Source organism: Chaetodon auriga, chromosome 3, assembly GCF_051107435.1.
Source record: "Chaetodon auriga isolate fChaAug3 chromosome 3, fChaAug3.hap1, whole genome shotgun sequence".
Classification (NCBI taxonomy): Eukaryota; Metazoa; Chordata; class Actinopteri; order Chaetodontiformes; family Chaetodontidae; genus Chaetodon; species Chaetodon auriga.
The window spans coordinates 30,414,060-30,431,697 of NC_135076.1; the positions used below are offsets into that span (position 1 = coordinate 30,414,060).

General features: G+C 44.3%; 1 protein-coding gene across 3 annotated transcripts; it reads left to right on the top strand.

The window, feature by feature from the left end:
- The first annotated feature begins 480 nt into the window (after nt 1-480).
- Nucleotides 481-17,625, top strand: tmem259 (transmembrane protein 259). 3 transcript variants are annotated; one of them, XM_076726894.1, is made up of 12 exons: nt 481-891; nt 2,219-2,622; nt 4,978-5,304; nt 6,897-7,077; nt 8,733-8,843; nt 9,034-9,156; nt 9,320-9,420; nt 9,672-9,729; nt 11,811-11,894; nt 12,456-12,588; nt 13,167-13,266; nt 14,573-17,625. In XM_076726894.1, exons 2-12 carry the CDS (start codon nt 2,404-2,406, stop codon nt 15,308-15,310), a joined length of 2,175 nt encoding a protein of 724 aa, XP_076583009.1. In that variant the 5' UTR covers nt 481-891; nt 2,219-2,403; the 3' UTR covers nt 15,311-17,625. The 3 variants fall into 3 exon arrangements, with proteins under 3 accessions (XP_076583009.1, XP_076583011.1, XP_076583010.1); XM_076726896.1 differs by having other exon boundaries at nt 490-891; nt 2,204-2,622; nt 6,897-7,023; XM_076726895.1 differs by having other exon boundaries at nt 490-891; nt 6,897-7,023.
- Nucleotides 17,626-17,638: the final 13 nt, after the last annotated feature.

Consider the following 17,638-nt stretch of genomic DNA (forward strand, 5'->3'; position numbering starts at 1 on the left):
ACTTTGTTCTGGTCCAAAATACCATACCTTGCTCCTTTGTGCCTCTTTTTTTTTTTGTTTTTTTTTTTGTTTTAACATTTGCCTTTGTTTTTATGCATCCTTATCTGCTTTTCAATATGACTTTTTCTGTTTTATGGTTATAGTTGGTTGCTATTTTCCACCATTGATTGATTGATTCTTGTGTTCAAGTTCTGTGTAATTGCTAATAATCTTGCTATGCGCATTCTAAAATGATAATAAAAAAAAGGGACATAGACGTCTTCAGAGGGTAAATACTACTACTACTACTACTACTACTACTACTACTACTACTACTAATAATAATAATAATAATAATAATAATAATAATAATAAACTAACTCCACAAGATGGCGGTAATGTGACAATCAGGATGTCAACTGCAGTTAACACTGGAAGAAGATGAAGAAAAAGCAGGCAGGCTGGCAGATACAACTCGGGGGAAATAGCTGATCGATTTACAGGACCCGTATTTCCGCCCTGATTCTGGTTCGTCTTGTAACAGCAGCCGTCTCTTGTTAGCTCCCGTTAGCATCTGTTAGCTTACATTAGCTGAAGTGAAGCTCAGAGTTCATCTAGAACCTCCCGAAGCATTAAACGGAGGTTTTCTTTATCTCCTCTCAGTGTGTTGAATCAAGCTGGAATGACTCCCGACATAGTTTGAAACCGGCTGGCTGCCAGCTAACACCGCTGCTCTCCTACTGTTAAACTAGCTTTAACTCCTAGCTCCTTTGGCGTTATCTTCCTATGTCCGACTAGCGTGCTAAAGCAACCTGCTAACAGTACTAGCTGTCGCGGTAATGGTCTGCTTGTTGTGATGAAAACACCGAGGCGAAGGCGCTAGCATGGACACAGCTGCGGAGTAAATAACTGGTAAGTCAGCTAAATGCTAATCCAAAGCTAATGTTAGCTGTAGTTAAAAGAGAGTTATTAAGTGTTTAATGGAGGATGTTTATCTGCTGGACCAGAGGAGACAGCAGGCCTCAAGACAAGTAGGACACCAAATATTTACTCTCCAACCCATACAAATACACACAATCGTACAAATATATATAGTGGTACATATACATGCTCTGATACAAATACACACTGTTACAAATACACTGATACACATACATGCTCTGATACAAACGTACTGGCATAAATGCATGTACTTGCAAATAAATAAGCAAAGGAATAATAAAGAAGGAAGAGATAAGGAGCACAATAAATAGAAATAAAACAGTGATCATAGGTGTAAAGTCATGGGATGAGTTAAAGTCCATCTATCTGTTGTAGGGCTGTCAATTAAAGCAATTTAGACAAAAACCAGCAGCACCATCACGGCAGCTGCACTGAATTCACTGCATGACGAACAGGAGTCACACCTCCAGGGTTTCTGTTGTCCAATAATTACTGTTTTTATTTTAACCGTGAAAATCTGTTGAAGTCCCATGTGAGAACATTTGTGTCTACACTCTGTTTTCTCTGCTTCTTTCATGTCGCCCTCTCTCTCTCTCCTCTCCTGATTCAATAAATTCAGGGTTTATTTCAACCAAACCAGAGTTAATGATGATTGTTGAACAGTTAAAGATGAACCAAGAAGGTTTTGATGGGTTTTATTTTGTTTCTGTCGATTTGAATGAAGTTTGTTTTCCGATGTTAAATCACTGTTTTTGTGAATGGAGTCTGGTGGCTTTGGTGAGAGCGCTATAACAGCTGCTTCTGGTTAAACTAAAAGAATCTTCCTCTTTAACAGAAAGGTCTGTCTCTGCAGGATCCTTTCCATCATGTCTTCGGACACTTATAACAATCTGAGCCTTCAGTGGCTGCAGTGATCGGTATTTGAAAAAGTTCAATAACTGTTGTCTCTGTTAGTGACTTGGAAACCAAAACATGGGAAAATAGAGTCCATAATCAAATGATATGTGAGCTGTTTGTGTGGGACATTGAAATCCACTGTGAAGACAGAAACTCGGCTTGCAGCATCGTCGAAGCGACAACTCGTTGAGATGAAGCGTTGGTTTGTAAGAGCTGTTCACCTGATGGTGGTCAGAGCCGGCCTGTTGGGTGGCGGATGTGTCTGTGTCTGTTGTGTTGGCCGTGTTGGTTGTCTGTTGTGTCGGCTGTGTCTGTTGTGATGGCTGTGACTCATTAATTGACTGAAGGTTTTGACTGTACTTAATGAACTTCTCTCATTGGTCAGTTTTCTGCCCAACAGTCTCAGCTGCATGAAGAAGACCAGTCCATCAGTGAATCAGCTTTAGACTCTGTGGAGACCTTCTTCATCTGATCTGAGGTCAGAGTCTTACCTTTACATTGGGGGAGCCCCGGCAGCAGTCATGCTGACCTAGAATCAGCTGTTCATTTGTGCAGTGTGAACTGAATAATCCAGAGACAGAGACCATGTCTGAGAACCAGGCCAACAACAATGTCCCTCTGAACAACAACAACAACAACAACATGGGACCCAACAGGATCCGCAACCCCAATATGAACCAGAACCCTCTCATCAACGTCAGAGACCGCCTCTTCCATGCCCTCTTCTTCAAGATGGCGGTCACTTACGCCCGACTGTTCCCCCCATCCTTCAGGAGAGTCTTTGAGTTCTTCGTCCTGCTCAAGGTGAGTGAACGTCTTCAGATAAGCAGAGTTTCTGTCAGGACTTGTTTAACTGAGTTTCTAATGAGTCACCAAGTTCACTAAAGGGCCTAAGAAGGAAGCTGCAGGGATCGTTTATATGAAAGTCTCCTCTGTTTTAATGATAGATTGATGAAGACAGACATGACACTCACCAGACATGTTCATGAGTGGTGAGTCCATCCAGGACAATGTCTTTAACTGCACTCACAAACTGTCCCTCATTTTCATCTTAATATGTAAAGATCTGTCTGGAAAACAACTAAACAGCTAAAGAATGTTGCTCTGAATTAAGCAGGTGTGTCTAATCTGCATGAACAAGGATTAAAATGACAGGATTTTGAATGTAGTCTGGTGTGGAAATCCAGAGTTTGTGTTGCTCCATCAGATTAGCAGCAGTCACACCTCCAGGCTTTTCTCAGCGTTTAGACTGACTTCCGCCTGAGCTGGCGTCTGTACAGAGGTCTGTACCATGGAGGCTTTGAACTTAGCGAGGTAACTTTAGGTTCAACCCTGGCTTTTCACCTCTGGGGTACATCGCCATGGTAATTTCTGCAAACTTAACTTGGTTTGCAGCAGGTTTTGTTCAAGATAACAGATCAAAGTGTATGAAAGCACCACCTAGGAGCCATCCATTGTAGATCCCGTGGAGGATTGTGAAAGTGTTCAGACCTGCAAATCCTTAAAGAAGGTTTTTGTATACTGGTTTCATCCTACAGCAGAAACTGATTGAAGCACTCGTGCCTTGTACATAGCTGGCCTTGCAGCTGTAGACACTGGTGCTGCAGAGGTTGAAAGTTTTGTAGTACGGGCCACAAAATGACACTTCCAATGAGCAGCACAAATCCCATTAAATTTATATCATCAATCATAAAATATCATTTCTATCACATTTATCATACAGTATAAACCTGTGAAGGTTTTTTCTTTTATCAGTGATTTACACAAACGGAGTCAAATTTAGAATCCAGAAGGGTTCTGTGTTCTTTTAGAGAATCCGGCTGATTGAAGTCATCCTCAGATGGAGTCTGTGAGCAGACATCTCTTCATTAAAGGACTCTTTATTTAAGACTCGTCTCCTGGAATCGGTTCAGGGGCCTTTCTCCACCAACAGCAGAACCACAGCTGCTGTTCCTGGTCCAGTCAAGAGAAATGCCTTTTCTGCTTGGTGTTTCACCCTCATTATGCTTGCGACAGCCATGGCCGGAGGCTGTTTGTACGTATGGATGGAGAGCCGCCTGCAGCTGGTTTCCACCTCCCAAACTTCTGAAAGAGGCTTTGTCTGTCCACAGAAGGAGAGTTTATTGACGTCACATAGTTCCAGCTCTGTAGGACCTGCAGTGAAATTCAAATGATTTTTTTTGGAAGTTTTGACTGCAGTATTGGTCAAAATGTGACCTTTTGCAGTGAGTTGACGGTGGAAGATTCGAACTGATGGAAATTTTTTCTTTACTTAAAAGTGTGTGGATAGATTCGTCTGGGCCCACAGAATCCAGGAACAAAGAATTGTGTTTGTGAGACTTGCTGTTCCAAAGCTGAAGGCCAAAACATGAAGTTTTTTATGACACCGCCACGTGTTCATTCACTATAAGTTTTGGTCTGAATAATGGGTGAGATTTTCCACCTGTCTGCTAAGTTCTGGAGCTGAAGCTATTATGACTTCTCAGACTTAGACTTAGATTTAGACTTAGACTTAGACTTTACTTTATTGATTCCAATTTGGGAAATTCTTTTGTAGCAGCAGCACTTTAAACATACACATAAACATTAGACATAAGTAGAACTAATGAAAACTAAGAGAAAAAGAATGTTCTTAAAAAATATAACAAAGCATAACTAAGGTTATAGTTATATAATATGTGTTATAATATACAATACATCGTGTATAATACAATAATATGATAGAATCATATAATAAAATACAATGTAACAAAGTGTATAAACAAATATTAACATCAGTTCTTAAAGAGAGAGGCAGAGCTATAAACTATATACCAGAAAAATATGTGCAAGTTGCAGATGATAAATAAATGTTAACAATACACAGTATGTGCAGTAGTGCAGATAATATGTAAAGTATTGATTTGTGAGGTTGGTGGATGAACTGTTTAAGCTGCTGTTGTTCAGTGTGACGCTCGTGGCAGGAATGATTTCCTGAAGCGCTCCTTGTGACAGCAGAGCTGGAGCAGTCTGTTGGAGAAGGAGCTCTGCTGTCAGTCCATGAGGTGGTGCAGAGGATGTTCAGGGTCTGTCCAGTGTCCTCCTCTCCACCAGCTCCTTAAAGGTGTCCAGTTTCCAGCCATTACTGACTTCCCTCTGTTTGTCTGCGCTCCTGCTCAGGCGCTCTTCGTCCTCTTCATCCTCGCCTACATCCACATTGCCTTCTCTCGCTCTCCCATAAACTGTCTGGAAGTGGTGAGGGAACGCTGGCCTCGTGACGGCATCCTGCGGGTCGAGATCCAGAGGAACTCCAGCCGAGCCTCCGTCTTTCTGCAGTACTACGACTCCGCGGGCCTTCAGGAGGAGCTGGAGGTTGAGGAGGTGAGAGGAGGAGCAAGAGGAGGAGGAGGAGGAGGAGTGGCAGGGCTTAGCCTGGCTGTGCTGCAGGAGGAAGAGGAAGATGAGGAGGAGATGACCCTGGAGATGTTTGACAACAGCTCAGTGCAGGTGAGCAGAGATGGCACCAGGTGTAAAAGCAGTGCGTATAAATGGGTTTTTTAAATGAGGGTAAATCTGCTAAGAATGGGGGGTTGACTCCTCTCCCATTGACCCATGTTGGCTTTGGAATTGAAAGCTGCTTCGAAGGTAGAACCGAGTCCAAAAGGCCAGGAATCGGGTTCCCATAAACAAATCTGGATTTCGGTTTTGTCACACAAACCCCGTGTCACTGCACACAAAGGCTGCATATCTGCCAGGACCGTCTGCGTCATGCATCAACACACCAGCGTGTTGTGATTGGCTGTGGGGCAGGAGTTAGCGAGGAGCAGGTGGTTGAGTCTGTGAGGTAGAATGCTGTGGAAACTAAGGTGTGTGTGTGTGTGTGTGTGTGTGTGTGTGTGTGTGTGTGTGAGAGAGAGAAAAGGCGAGTGTGAGCTCTGAATAGCTCAGCCTGATACTGTTTAATTATTATATGGATGTATCGTAAGAGTTGTTTGTTTATTTGAATTCATTTGTTGGGATGTAGTTAGAAACGTAACGTTTGATGATGTAGTAATGCTGATCGTGTAGTAACGGTTAACTAATCAAACGAGGGAGTTGAGTTCACAGACACACAGATCAGACAGCACTACACAATTGCAAAGGAACTGAATTGATAAAGTTCAGACGATACCCAGCACGTCATGTTTGATGGTCAGCGCTGACCAAAGGATTCCCCTTGAATCAGGTGAAGCTCTCAAAAGAATTTTATTCTCACAAAGAATAAAATTGCAGCGGCTCGTTGTTCCCATAGACTGTAAGAACAGCAAATGATGTTCCTGGTTATTAATGCTTCATTGTCCAGGAGTCCACTCTGTGTCATAGCATCGGGCGGGAAATGACGTTAAAATGAGCATATCCACCCGGATGCCATGTTCCCATCACTGCTGGTCAGAGCTGGAACTGATAAATACCCATGACTACTGCAGAGTCAGGAGTGGGTGTTAGCGGTCTTTTGTCTATGTAAAACGGGTACAGGTGTGAGCAGGGGTCAGCAGGGGTCACCAGGTGTGAGCAGTGGTCAGCGGGGGTCACCAGGTGTGAGCAGTAGTCAGCGAGGTTCGCCAGGTGTGAGCAGGGGTCACCAGGTGTGAGCAGTGGTCAGCGGGGGTCACCAGGTGTGAGCAGTGGTCAGCGAGGTTCGCCAGGTGTGAGTAGGAGTCACCAGGCGTGAGCAGTGGTCAGCGGGGGTCACCAGGTGTGAGCAGTGGTCAGCGAGGTTCGCCAGGTGTGAGCAGGGGTCACCAGGTGTGAGCAGTGGTCAGCGAGGTTTGCCAGGGGTCACCAGGGGTCACCAGGTGTGAGCAGGACTTGCAATGTGGTGGACATGAGATCAGGGAAGTCCAGTTCTTGGCTTGGTACTTGCAGCACTGGAACTTCTTGTTGTCCAGCCTGTTTTAAATGACGTCATCCTTCATCGGTCCCCCTAAAAATGAAGTCGAGTCCAGTTCTTAGAGAGCAGGATTAACCTGACAAACATGGTTTGATGGCGGGGAACCGGAGCACCTGGATGGGAGAACATGCACCCTGCCCCACCTGTCTCCTCTTTGTGTCTGCTGCAGTTTGAGCTGGACATTGAGCCTCGTCTGAAGCCATCTCTGATTGGAGGAGGTGTTGGAGGAGGAGGAGGAGGAGGAGGAGGAGGAGTAAACGACAGCCAGGATGTCTCCTTCAGCCAGACCACTAAAGGTATGCAGCCGCTGAAGGACTCAGTGTCTGAGCTGGAGATGATGACCAGAGCAGGTAAACTCTCTTCCTCCTCCTCCTCCTCCTCCCTCTCTTCATCTTCCTCCTCCTCCCTCTCCTCCTCCAGGACAGAAACACCCGGCTGACTTCTTTGATTGTGTAAATTTAAGACAAGATAAGAATTTATTGATCACACACGGGGGAAATTTAGTTGTTACAGCCAGCAAGTATTACAAAGAACTGTGGCACAAAGCGTCAAAATAAAAAAAGTACACAGGATACAGAACAGAAAAACTGTGTGTATGTACATTATGTACAGATTATAAAAATACTAAATGCCATAAAAAGTACTATTGGCAATATATTTATAAGAAAAACTTCTACTGTCATGTGTTAGAAATACTCTGTCTGTATATGTGCAGAACGTAGAGTTTCTGATTATCGCACAGTTGAAAAAACCAAGCAGAAAAACAACTTGTGTTGTCAGTTTGTATTTAACACATTTGTGGTGAAACAGTTTGCTCATTAGTCATGAACAAGTAGAAGTACAGAAATCTGGACAGCCTCAGATACTTTGTCTCTGTGTCTGTCCCAGTAAACTGGGTTTTCAGCCGATGTGTGAAGACGTCCGTTAGGACACTGAGACATTAGAACAGTTGTTTTTCACAGCTTATGGTATTTTAACACGTTTCCTCAGTTGATCTAGAAAATAATCAGCAGATGAACTAATAAAGAACTTCAGCCCTGTACGTGTGGGCCGTTTAAACCTCCTTCAGTGTTGTCACATATTAGATTTCTGCTTTTGTGTAAAGAGCTGAGATTCTCATTCACACCAGCAGGTGGCGGCAGAGTCTCTGCCAACCAAAACCAATAATGATGATGCGGATAAATCCTGATTTAAGAGCCTTTCCACTTTACGTGGTAAACAGTAAAAAACTTAATGGTGACAGCTGCACCCAGTGAGAGCCACAGTCACTTTTAAACCGTCTGAGAATTAATATTAGATCAACGCTCATTAGGATCAAACAGTGTAGAACAGAGGCATTTACACTTTGAAAACTAATGTGTGTGTGTGTGTGTGTGTGTGTGTGTGTGTGTGCGCGCGTGCGTGCGTAGCAGTAAGCATTCAGCCCAGAGCAGTATTATTCATTAATCAGCACTTCAAGTATTATAACTCATTGGTAGTATCTAAAGTAGCATCGCTCCTTTAAACACAGTCCTTCCAGCACAGTGTTGATGGTACTGCATTCTGTTGTCTGGCTTGTTTTTCTAGCATCTTAATACCTGGTTGTAACTGCAAACACTCACCCTGACGTTGACTGAAGCGTCTCAGTCGTTTCACAGTTGTCCGTCTCACAGATGTCAGAGTTGATGAAATTTTATTTTATTCAGTCCAGCTGTTCCCGTAGACTCAATCACACTAAACGCATATGAAAGCTACCTGAAGCAAAGTTTCATGCCTGTTTTCCTCTGTTGTACGTGAGCGAGTGCAGTGGATCTGTGCTGGACTGCTACCAGACCACATATGACCTACACTCAGTAGGGTACCTGAACACATCGTATGTTAAACAAATACTGCTAAAGTGCTACTGTTAGCTTTACTTTTACTTGTTATGAAGGGAGCTGAATGTCAGTCTGTCTGTACTGACTGCTGTCTGTTGATGTCTGTCGATGTGTGGCTGTAGATTAAAGTCTGTTGTTGTCGTTGTCAGTGTGGCCTCAGGAGGAGTACATCGTGGAGTATTCTCTGGAGTACGGCTTCCTGCGTCTGTCTCAGAGCACCCGACAGAGACTCAACATCCCCGTCATGGTGGTCACTCTGGGTGAGCACCAGTGACACACCTGTCTGTCTGACAGTCACGTGACTTTAGCACCTGTCTGTCTGGGAGTCACGTGACAGTAGCACCTGTCTGTCTGACAGTCACGTGACTTTAGCACCTGTCTGTCTGGGAGTCACGTGACAGTAGCACCTGTCCACACCTGCCTGTCTCACTGTCTTCATTGTGTTTCCAGATCCCATGAAGGATGAGTGTTTTGGCGACAGCTTTAGCCGCTTCCTGCTGGATGAGTTTCTGGGGTATGACGACATCCTGATGTCCAGTGTAAAGGCGCTCGCTGAAAACGAGGAGAACAAAGGTAGAGAACCCCCGTTCCTCCAGTTCCTGGGGGTTTCTGGGAAATCTGGCATTGAGTCGATCATAGTTGACAGTAACCAGTTGTGTGAAGTGCAGGTATACTCTGAGTGAGGTAAAGGTGTGTATTAAGCAGGTGGGCGATGTTATGATGTGGTTCTCTGCAGGATTTCTGAGAAATGTGGTGTCTGGAGAACATTACCGCTTCGTCAGCATGTGGATGGCCAGAACCTCCTATCTGGCTGCTTTCGTCATCATGGTCATATTTGTAAGTAATTAAGTCCCAGTCAGCTGGATTTACAGCAACTGAAGCAGCTGTGAAGGATGAAGTTCAACTTTAAATGAATGAAACTGAGAGTTTAGACTTTCATGGACATGCTAATGTTTCTGGTTAGCGTGACAGTGAGAGCTGGTGTTTCAGAAAGAAGGCAATGAGTCATGGAACCAGTTCAAATGAAAGAAAGCAAAGATTAAAGTCAATTGAGATTAATTCAATGTTCGTTGTTCTGTGTTTTTCAGACTCTGTCGGTGTCCATGCTGCTCAGATACTCTCACCACCAGATCTTCGTCTTTATTGGTCAGTTTCGTTCATTCATTCATTCATTCATTCATTCATCTTCTATACCCGCGTATCCCATTCGGGGTTGCGGGGGGCTGGAGTCTATCCCAGCTGGCAATGGGCGGGAGGCGGGGTACACCCTGAACCGGTCGCCAGCCGATTGCAGTGGTCAGTTTCCACTCTGCTTTAATGTAATGTAATGTAATGGGCTGCAACAAACAACTATTTTGATAATTGATTAATCTGTTGATTACCATTTCCTTTTGTCGACTCTTTATGTCCTGAAACACCTGAAGGAGTTTCACCTCAGCAGCAGATTCAGACTTCAGAGCAGCTATTGTTCTTCAGAGCAGGAACCTGCTCAGTGTTTCCTCTTTAGCATTAATTTCACTTCACATGGTTTCACATTTGACAGCAGAGAGCTTAGAAGCTGCTGGAGCTTCAGGTTTAGCTCTGAGGTTCTTGGTAACGTCCACCATGAAGGTCAGAACACACAGACATGTCAGGTTTTCCATCAACTCTGTGAATTATATAGACAAACTGGTGCTTTGGACAGTTTGACTTTGTTTCTCTTTTCTTTTTGATTCTCTTTCTGAAGGAGGTTTTAACTTCTTGGCTGTTAGCTTAGCACAAACCTGCCTGTAGAACACTCTCTGTCAGAATGAGGCCTGAAAGCTGCTTGTTGAGCTTCAGACTCCTGAAGAGCGTTAACTTTATCCAAGAGCATTTGTCCTGCAGCTTATCCAGTTCAGCATGTTCGTACCTGTGATGATTCTTCAGTTTGACCTTCATCATCATCACTGTGAGGACAAAAATAACAGCGTGCACACGTGTCCATTTTCAGAAAACATTCCGGGGGGGGGGGGGAGCACTCATTCATCTCTGCTGCTAGAGCTGCTGTATTTGCGCGTGTAAACATACGAAAGGGTTTGCACATAACATAAATGTGACTGCTGCTCTGAATGCATCCATGATCACCATAGCCAAATGAAATGGAAACATAGGTCGCCATCAGTTGTGTTGTGTAGAGGTGGGGTTGGTTCAAAGGTCTATACAGTGAATGGCCCTATTTGACTACTGTTGTAATCCACATTATAGCAACAACCACTCAACTAAGTACAGAGAAAGGACAATCCATGATTACTTTAGTCAGTCCATCCAGAAAATTTCTAGAACTCTGAACGTATCCTCAAGTGCAGTGGCGAAGACCATCAAACCCTATGATAAAACTGGCTCTCATGAGGACCACCGCAGGAAAGGAAGACCAAGAGTTGCCTCTGCTGTAGAAGATAAGTTCATCAGAGTTACCGGTCTCAGAAAGTGCAATTAACAGCACCTCAGATTAGAGCCCACATAAATGCTGAAGTAGCAGACACATCTCAACATCGACTGTTCAAAGGAGACTGCGTGAATCAGGCCTTCATGGTCGAATTGCTGCAAAGAAGCCACTTCTGAGGTAGAACAGCAAGAAGAAGAGAATTGCTCTTCTGCTCCTCTTTGAAGGCTTTCATATAAAGTGCTCCCATACTTTTTGACAGCTTGGGTTGGTTTGTTGTACCATCAGCCTCACAGCCATAGTCACTCCAGAGACTGAAGACACTCCGTCATTTCCTGAAATTCATCACTTGAGCTACACAAGGCGTGGCATTGGCTGGTTTACTTTGTCCACCTTAGGGGATGTAGCCACAGCATGTGGCGTGCTTCATAACAGAGACTCAACTGATCAATCGTTGAATTTGTGACTATTTTTATAAGCAGTTTTAATCGATTTAATCAATTAGTTGTCGCAGCCATAGTTTAATGTAATCCTCACCAGTCGAGACCAGTTTAATGTAACCCAGTCCAGTTAGAACTGTTTGAGAGTTTTCTATTAAACAAATGTTAGAAGTGTGTGAAACATGTGATCGGCTACTTGAACAGAGTACTATTAACTATTAAACCATCAGCTGAAGGTGGTTCATTCTTCTGTTGACTCGGTTGGTGTCTGTCAATGATCTTAGTCTTGAACATGAAAGTTTCTATTCAGACTGTTAAATCCCGGTCTCTCTTACCTTGAGAATCCGCTGTGTGTTAATCTGGTCTTGGTCTGCCCCCCTCAGTGGATCTTCTTCAGATGTTGGAGATGAACATGACCATTGCCTTCCCAGCAGCTCCCCTGCTCACTGTCATCCTGGCCCTAGTGGGTAAGTTCATGTGCTAGAAGCTGCTGACACAGTCTGCATCTGATTCTGAGCCAGGCCAGACTAAGGATTCACTTCAGATCTAGAGAATCCAGTTAAACTAGTTAATTTAGGCTCAGGATTCAGTGGTAAGTGTGGCAAGTCATGGCACATCAAGACAGTTGAGTTGGGAGTCAAGACATCCTCAAGTCAAGACAAGACCAGACCAGGGTCAAGACAGTCATGTCCCAGGTCAGACAGTCCAAGGGCCAAGTCCAAACAGCCAAGTCCTAGGTCAAGACAGACAGAACCAAGATGTTACAAATTGAGATCCATGTCAACAAGTCATATTAATAAAGGCTTTTCAACTGAGTCAAGACAATCAAGTCCCAAGTCAGGACAGACAAACCCCATGCCGAGGCGGTCAAGTCTTCTTGAGAAAAACACTTTTTCACTTTGAATGTAGGCACCAGATGTCGTCTGTCCACCAGTCATAGAGTTAAGTCTAAAGCACATGGTGGTTTTAAAGACATTTAAAGAGTTAAATACAAATGTGCCCTGCCGATGTCACTTCCTGTTTATCAGGCATGGAGGCCATAATGTCGGAATTCTTCAATGACACAACAACGGCCTTCTACATCATCCTCATCGTCTGGTTGGCCGATCAGTACGACGCCATCTGCTGCCACACCAACACCAGCAAACGTCATTGGCTGAGGTGGGTCACATGACCAACACTAGCTCACACCATTGGCTCTTTTAAAACCACGCTCTGAGGCGCCGTTGAAGGTCTTATTAAAGTTCAGCGACTTTGGTTTATGTTTTATGTTTATGTTTATGTTTTCCAGCTACTAATGAAGAAGATTTAATTTATTCAGTATTCAGATTTTGAACACGTTTAACAGATTTGGACACATTGCTGAAAACATTCATGGACTGATAGATATTAACCGCTTAAATGCACAACTTAACAGGCAGCCCTCAATGTGTTCCTTTTTGAAGGACTTGACTTTTAATCTTGACTTTTTGAGGGTTAAAAAACCCTTCAAATTCAACAAATTGCATGAAGCCATTTTTGTCTAAATGAACGGTCTAATTTATTTTAGTCCTTAAAGCCTTTAAATGGGGCAGATAATCCATATAAATAGCATAAATGTGATAACAAGCCACTTAAAAGTCCATTAAAACACCTTAAATTACTGGAAAGTTAATGGATTATTCTCAAACGGTGAAAAAGATGAACGTGACGTGGTTTGACAGTTTGTGTGTTTGAACAAGTCTGTTTGTGTTCCTCAGGTTCTTCTATCTGTACCACTTTGCCTTCTATGCCTATCACTACCGCTTCAACGGTCAGTACAGCAGTCTGGCCCTGGTCACCTCCTGGCTCTTCATCCAGGTCAGAACCACCACCACTATCATCATCTTCATCATTCTGACCCTGAGCCTCATGAATAGTCAAAAGATTTACGTCCTGTGTCTTTTCCTGTACACTTCCTATGATCTCGAAGGAAAAGGTCACGAGGTCAAAGAAAACTGTGAAGGAGAATTCATGAGGCTGCGTCATTATGTGATGGCCAATGTTGAATCGTGTCACTTTGAATGTTCCCACTGCAAGGAATTGTGGGATGCCATTATCTCCTCTCCTTTGATAAAAGATGGTCGAGTGTATTCTTTGCTATAGGAGATCAGAAAGGAAGCAATGAGGAACCTCTCTTCAGCATGAGCTTTCATCATGGCTGCCACTCAGAGACTTCAAGGTCCTTTCACTCAGCAAGGAACCTCTGACCAATAAGAAGACTGATAGTCAAGATAGCTTCATGTAAGATGAACCAATCAAACCTCTGACTGAGTTCAAAAACCAAATTGTCTTAATGAGAAATAATAAGATCCTTTTAGCTGGAAGCAGTCCACAACATCTTAATCTGGATTCGTGAAGCCGTGTTTGAAGATCAGGGCCACATTCAGATAAAAGTTATCATGCACAAAAGCTTGAGCCAACGAGGTTCAGTCAGGTGCGCACACTCGCTCACTCCTCCCTTTACCAGTCACAATCAGCTTGAAAATGTTGCCTCCTGCTGCACTGATGGCTTGTTGGTGGTGAAAGGATTAATTTAAAGATGTACCAGCTCATCTGTAACAGGACATGTGACGAGGTGAGTCAGGCTTCATTCATTCATCGTTATTTTTGTTGCAGCAGCTTCACAACCGACCAGGACCGAGTGTCTGTGTCTCAGACCATCAGTTACAGATCAATGATAGATCAGACGTGAACATTTAAGCTTTGAGTCATGCAGTGTGTTTTTGATGGAATAATTCTGACTTTCCACAAATGGAATGATTTCTAACAGCGTTCGCTGGACCGTTTCTGACAAATTGTAAATGTAATTTAGATGTTTGTGTTCACCGTCTGCACCTCTGAAGTCTACGCCACAACGCATCAGTCAAGCCAACACGTGGATAGTTAAAACAGTTTTCACATGAAAACCTGGTTTAATGTCGATGGAGCTTCGGTCATCGGCTGTGGGATCGCTGATCCTGGATGGTTGGTGCTGGTTTACTGAATCCAGAGAAGTGGCAGAGTCTGAACCTGCTTTGTGAGACAGTTTCACAAACACTCGTATTGGATCCTCTCAGGTCAAATGACACATGGTTTAATTATTGTCACATCCTGTAACTGACATCGTGCTGTTCTTCTTCTGCAGCACTCCATGATCTACTTCTTCCACCACTACGAGCTTCCTGCCATCCTGCAGCAGATCAGGATCCAGGAGATGCTGCTGCAGAACCAGCAGGCCGGTCAGGCCAACCAGACGGCCCTGCAGGACAACCTCAACAACAACCACAGTGCTGCTGCTGCTGCTGCTGCAGGACCAGGACCAGGACCAGGACCAGGACCTGGACCTGCAAACACTACCCAACCAGGACCCAGCACCACCCAGCCGGGCCCTCAGACCGACCCCCAGCTCTCCTCCTCCTCTCCAGCAGCAGGAGGTGGAGGGGAGGTGAGGTCGGAGCTGAACTGGGTCGCTCAGACGGCCGCCATCATCACTGAAGCTCTGTCATCCAACCAGCACCCCGCCTCCGCTGATCCTGCCAATGGAGGGGATGGACAAGGCGCATCAGGAGGTCAGGGGTCAGCAGGAACAGCGGAGGTCAGTGTGGTGGCCGAAATCTGGATGGGGGGAGGAGGAGGAGGAGGAGGAGCAAGTGAAGAAGATCCAAACATTGTTTCAGTAGAAATTAAAACCACAGCAGGAGGAGCCGATCCTTCACCCAGCCCTCCAATCAGAGGGCTCCAGCCGGCGGAGGCAGGGTCCATAGAGGCAACCCCCCCGCAGACAGACTGCCCCCCCTCACAGAGTCCAGGTACAGACTGGGACTGCAGAGCAGCACAGCAGCAGCAGCAGCAGCAGCAGAGCTCCTCACAGACCCCGTCCTGAAAGTCCAGGTGTGGTCCGGCTGACATCATCTCACCTGTCTGACACGGTGCCTCAGTCTGTCACCTGTCAGGGCGATCCGTCACTGATTGGTTAGTGATTGGCTGATCAGGGAGGAGTTTCCCCGCTGAGTCTCATTCTGCATTTTTATTTTTAAGCGTAAACCAGCGATTCATTGGTTAGTTCAGAGTTCCCCAACCTGAGGGTCAGGACCCCACAAGAGGTCACAAGATTAATCTGAGGAGTCAAACAAGTCATCATCTGAGCAGGGCGCATCGTTGCTCCATAATAATTTCACTTCTTCAGAAAAAGTTCTCACATTAAACAATGACTCCGTTTGGTTCGACTGGTCAGGGGTTAGATCTGAAGCACATTTTTAAAAACCTGAATCCAGTTCTCTTCAGAAGCTGGAACCAGCTGATTGAACAGTCAGTGGTTGTAGAACAGATCACAGACTTTCAGCAGCTGTTTTCAGGTCTGTCTGAGAGCTTCCACTGATTGATGTTTTCATCCTGAGTTCATCTTATTTTTGTGCGTTTGGTCTAAAATAAACGTGAAGGGCGTCCATCTCTGTCCTCAGAGTTCAAAACGATGTCTTTAGTTTTGTTTTGCTCTCGTCAGACAAACTTACGCTGAATAAAATAATCGGCTCGTTTCTGTGGATACAACCAGGTTATTGTGGAGTGGATCTGACAGACATGTGACCCCAGCATGCAGCAGATTCCCACATGAACACAGAAATCATTGGTTCAGTTCAGATAACTTGATTAAAAAAAACTCAGATTCTGACATGTTTCCTAACTGAAACTTCTTCTCTGGTGATTTCATCTCATTCCATTCAGACTCAAACCAGCAGTAGATGCTAACTGCTAACTGCTAAGAGCTCAGCCTGATTGATCTTCTTCCTCTGCACTCCATTAAAACTCATCAGTGAGCCTCACTGTTGATTCTTCATCACCATGAACACACACTGTAGTTTATTCTGACTCAGTCTCACACACACACACACACACACACACACACAAACACTCACTACAGCACCAAATGTGGATTCTTCCGCTGCTGAAAATAGTCCCAACAAATGCTGTCTTTTCTCCAGATTGTCTGATAAAACAGTGAGCAGCTGCTATAATGAAGCTTTTAAACATGAAACTAAATATTTGTGAGGAGTTTTAAAGATTTTCGTCTTCAGCACGAACCAATGAGCCACAGACAGGAAGTGAGACGGGATTGAGAGACAGACCGACATGTTGAGGAAAAACAGCAGACTGGTCCTTTAACTGAGCTGAACGTTTGAAAATCAGCAGAAGTCACTGAGCTTCACCGATTCCCCAGAAAGAGACTGAAACACTGAAACTCTTTTTCATTGACCCTGACCATCAGTTATTGATGAGTTATTGATCAGTCGATCTGTTGATCAGCCCTTATTCTGACAGACTGAAGCACAACCTCTGAACTGTGTTGATTTCTGTTTCCACTTGCTTTTATTTTGAAGAAAATGACTCTTTGAGGACAGGAAGTTGTTTCAGAGCGTCGTGTTCGGACTGTTTTGGTGGATCGGGACTTCCTGTCAGAATGGATGCCTTATCAATAATCCTCAGACCGTCTGTGGACCCTTCAGAGACGTCAGCAGCGGACTGAGCTGATTGGTTGTGCAATATGTCGCCGGCTGTGTCACACCTCTGGCCCCGCCTCTTATCAGGGGGTGTGTACTGTCACTGCGATGCGTTCAGGGAACTGAAGGCAGACACTGCTCTTCCTCTTAAACTGAGATGCCCTGATGTGCGTTCAGGTGCTCCAGGTCAGCTCGTAAACTTCAGCACCGACCTCAGACCTGTTTCCTGCTGTCGGCCCATCGGATGAAACAGTAAATACTCGTTTTTTTAAAGTGATTTATTGAAGAATCCACACAAATGTCCAACAGATGAATTATTGAATATCCAACTTGATGCCAATATTTTAAAATTCACAAAACATAAAGCTAAACTGAAAATGAAAGGCTCAGATGATTGATAATAATTAATAATCCTCATCTGTAATATTCTAATAGTAATGCAGATTCTTCAGATTAATGAGGTGCTTTTCAAATCTTTGAGGTTTTTTTTTTTTCAGATCTGTTTGTGTTGGGAAGGAGGCGGAGCCTGAAGTGTGACATTGGCATCAGTTTGGGGGTTGTGTTTTTTCTTCTTTGTGCCTCTTTGCTGGATGACTGTACCCTCATTAGTTGATCTGAAGCCTGAATCTCATCAAACTGTATTTAACTGTCCAGTAAAACCAGTAAAACCAGTGCACAACAGCCTGTTTGCACATGAATGGTGTGAATGTCTGATT

Excerpts from the sequence above, each read along its gene's own strand:
- tmem259 (XM_076726894.1), top strand. The coding sequence starts at position 2,404 with ATGTCTGAGAACCAGGCCAACAACAATGTCCCTCTGAACAACAACAAC. Across the intron at positions 11,895-12,455 it reads TGTCATCCTGGCCCTAGTGG|GCATGGAGGCCATAATGTCG; the intron begins GTAAGTTCATGT and ends CCTGTTTATCAG. Across the intron at positions 13,267-14,572 it reads CCTCCTGGCTCTTCATCCAG|CACTCCATGATCTACTTCTT; the intron begins GTCAGAACCACC and ends CTTCTTCTGCAG.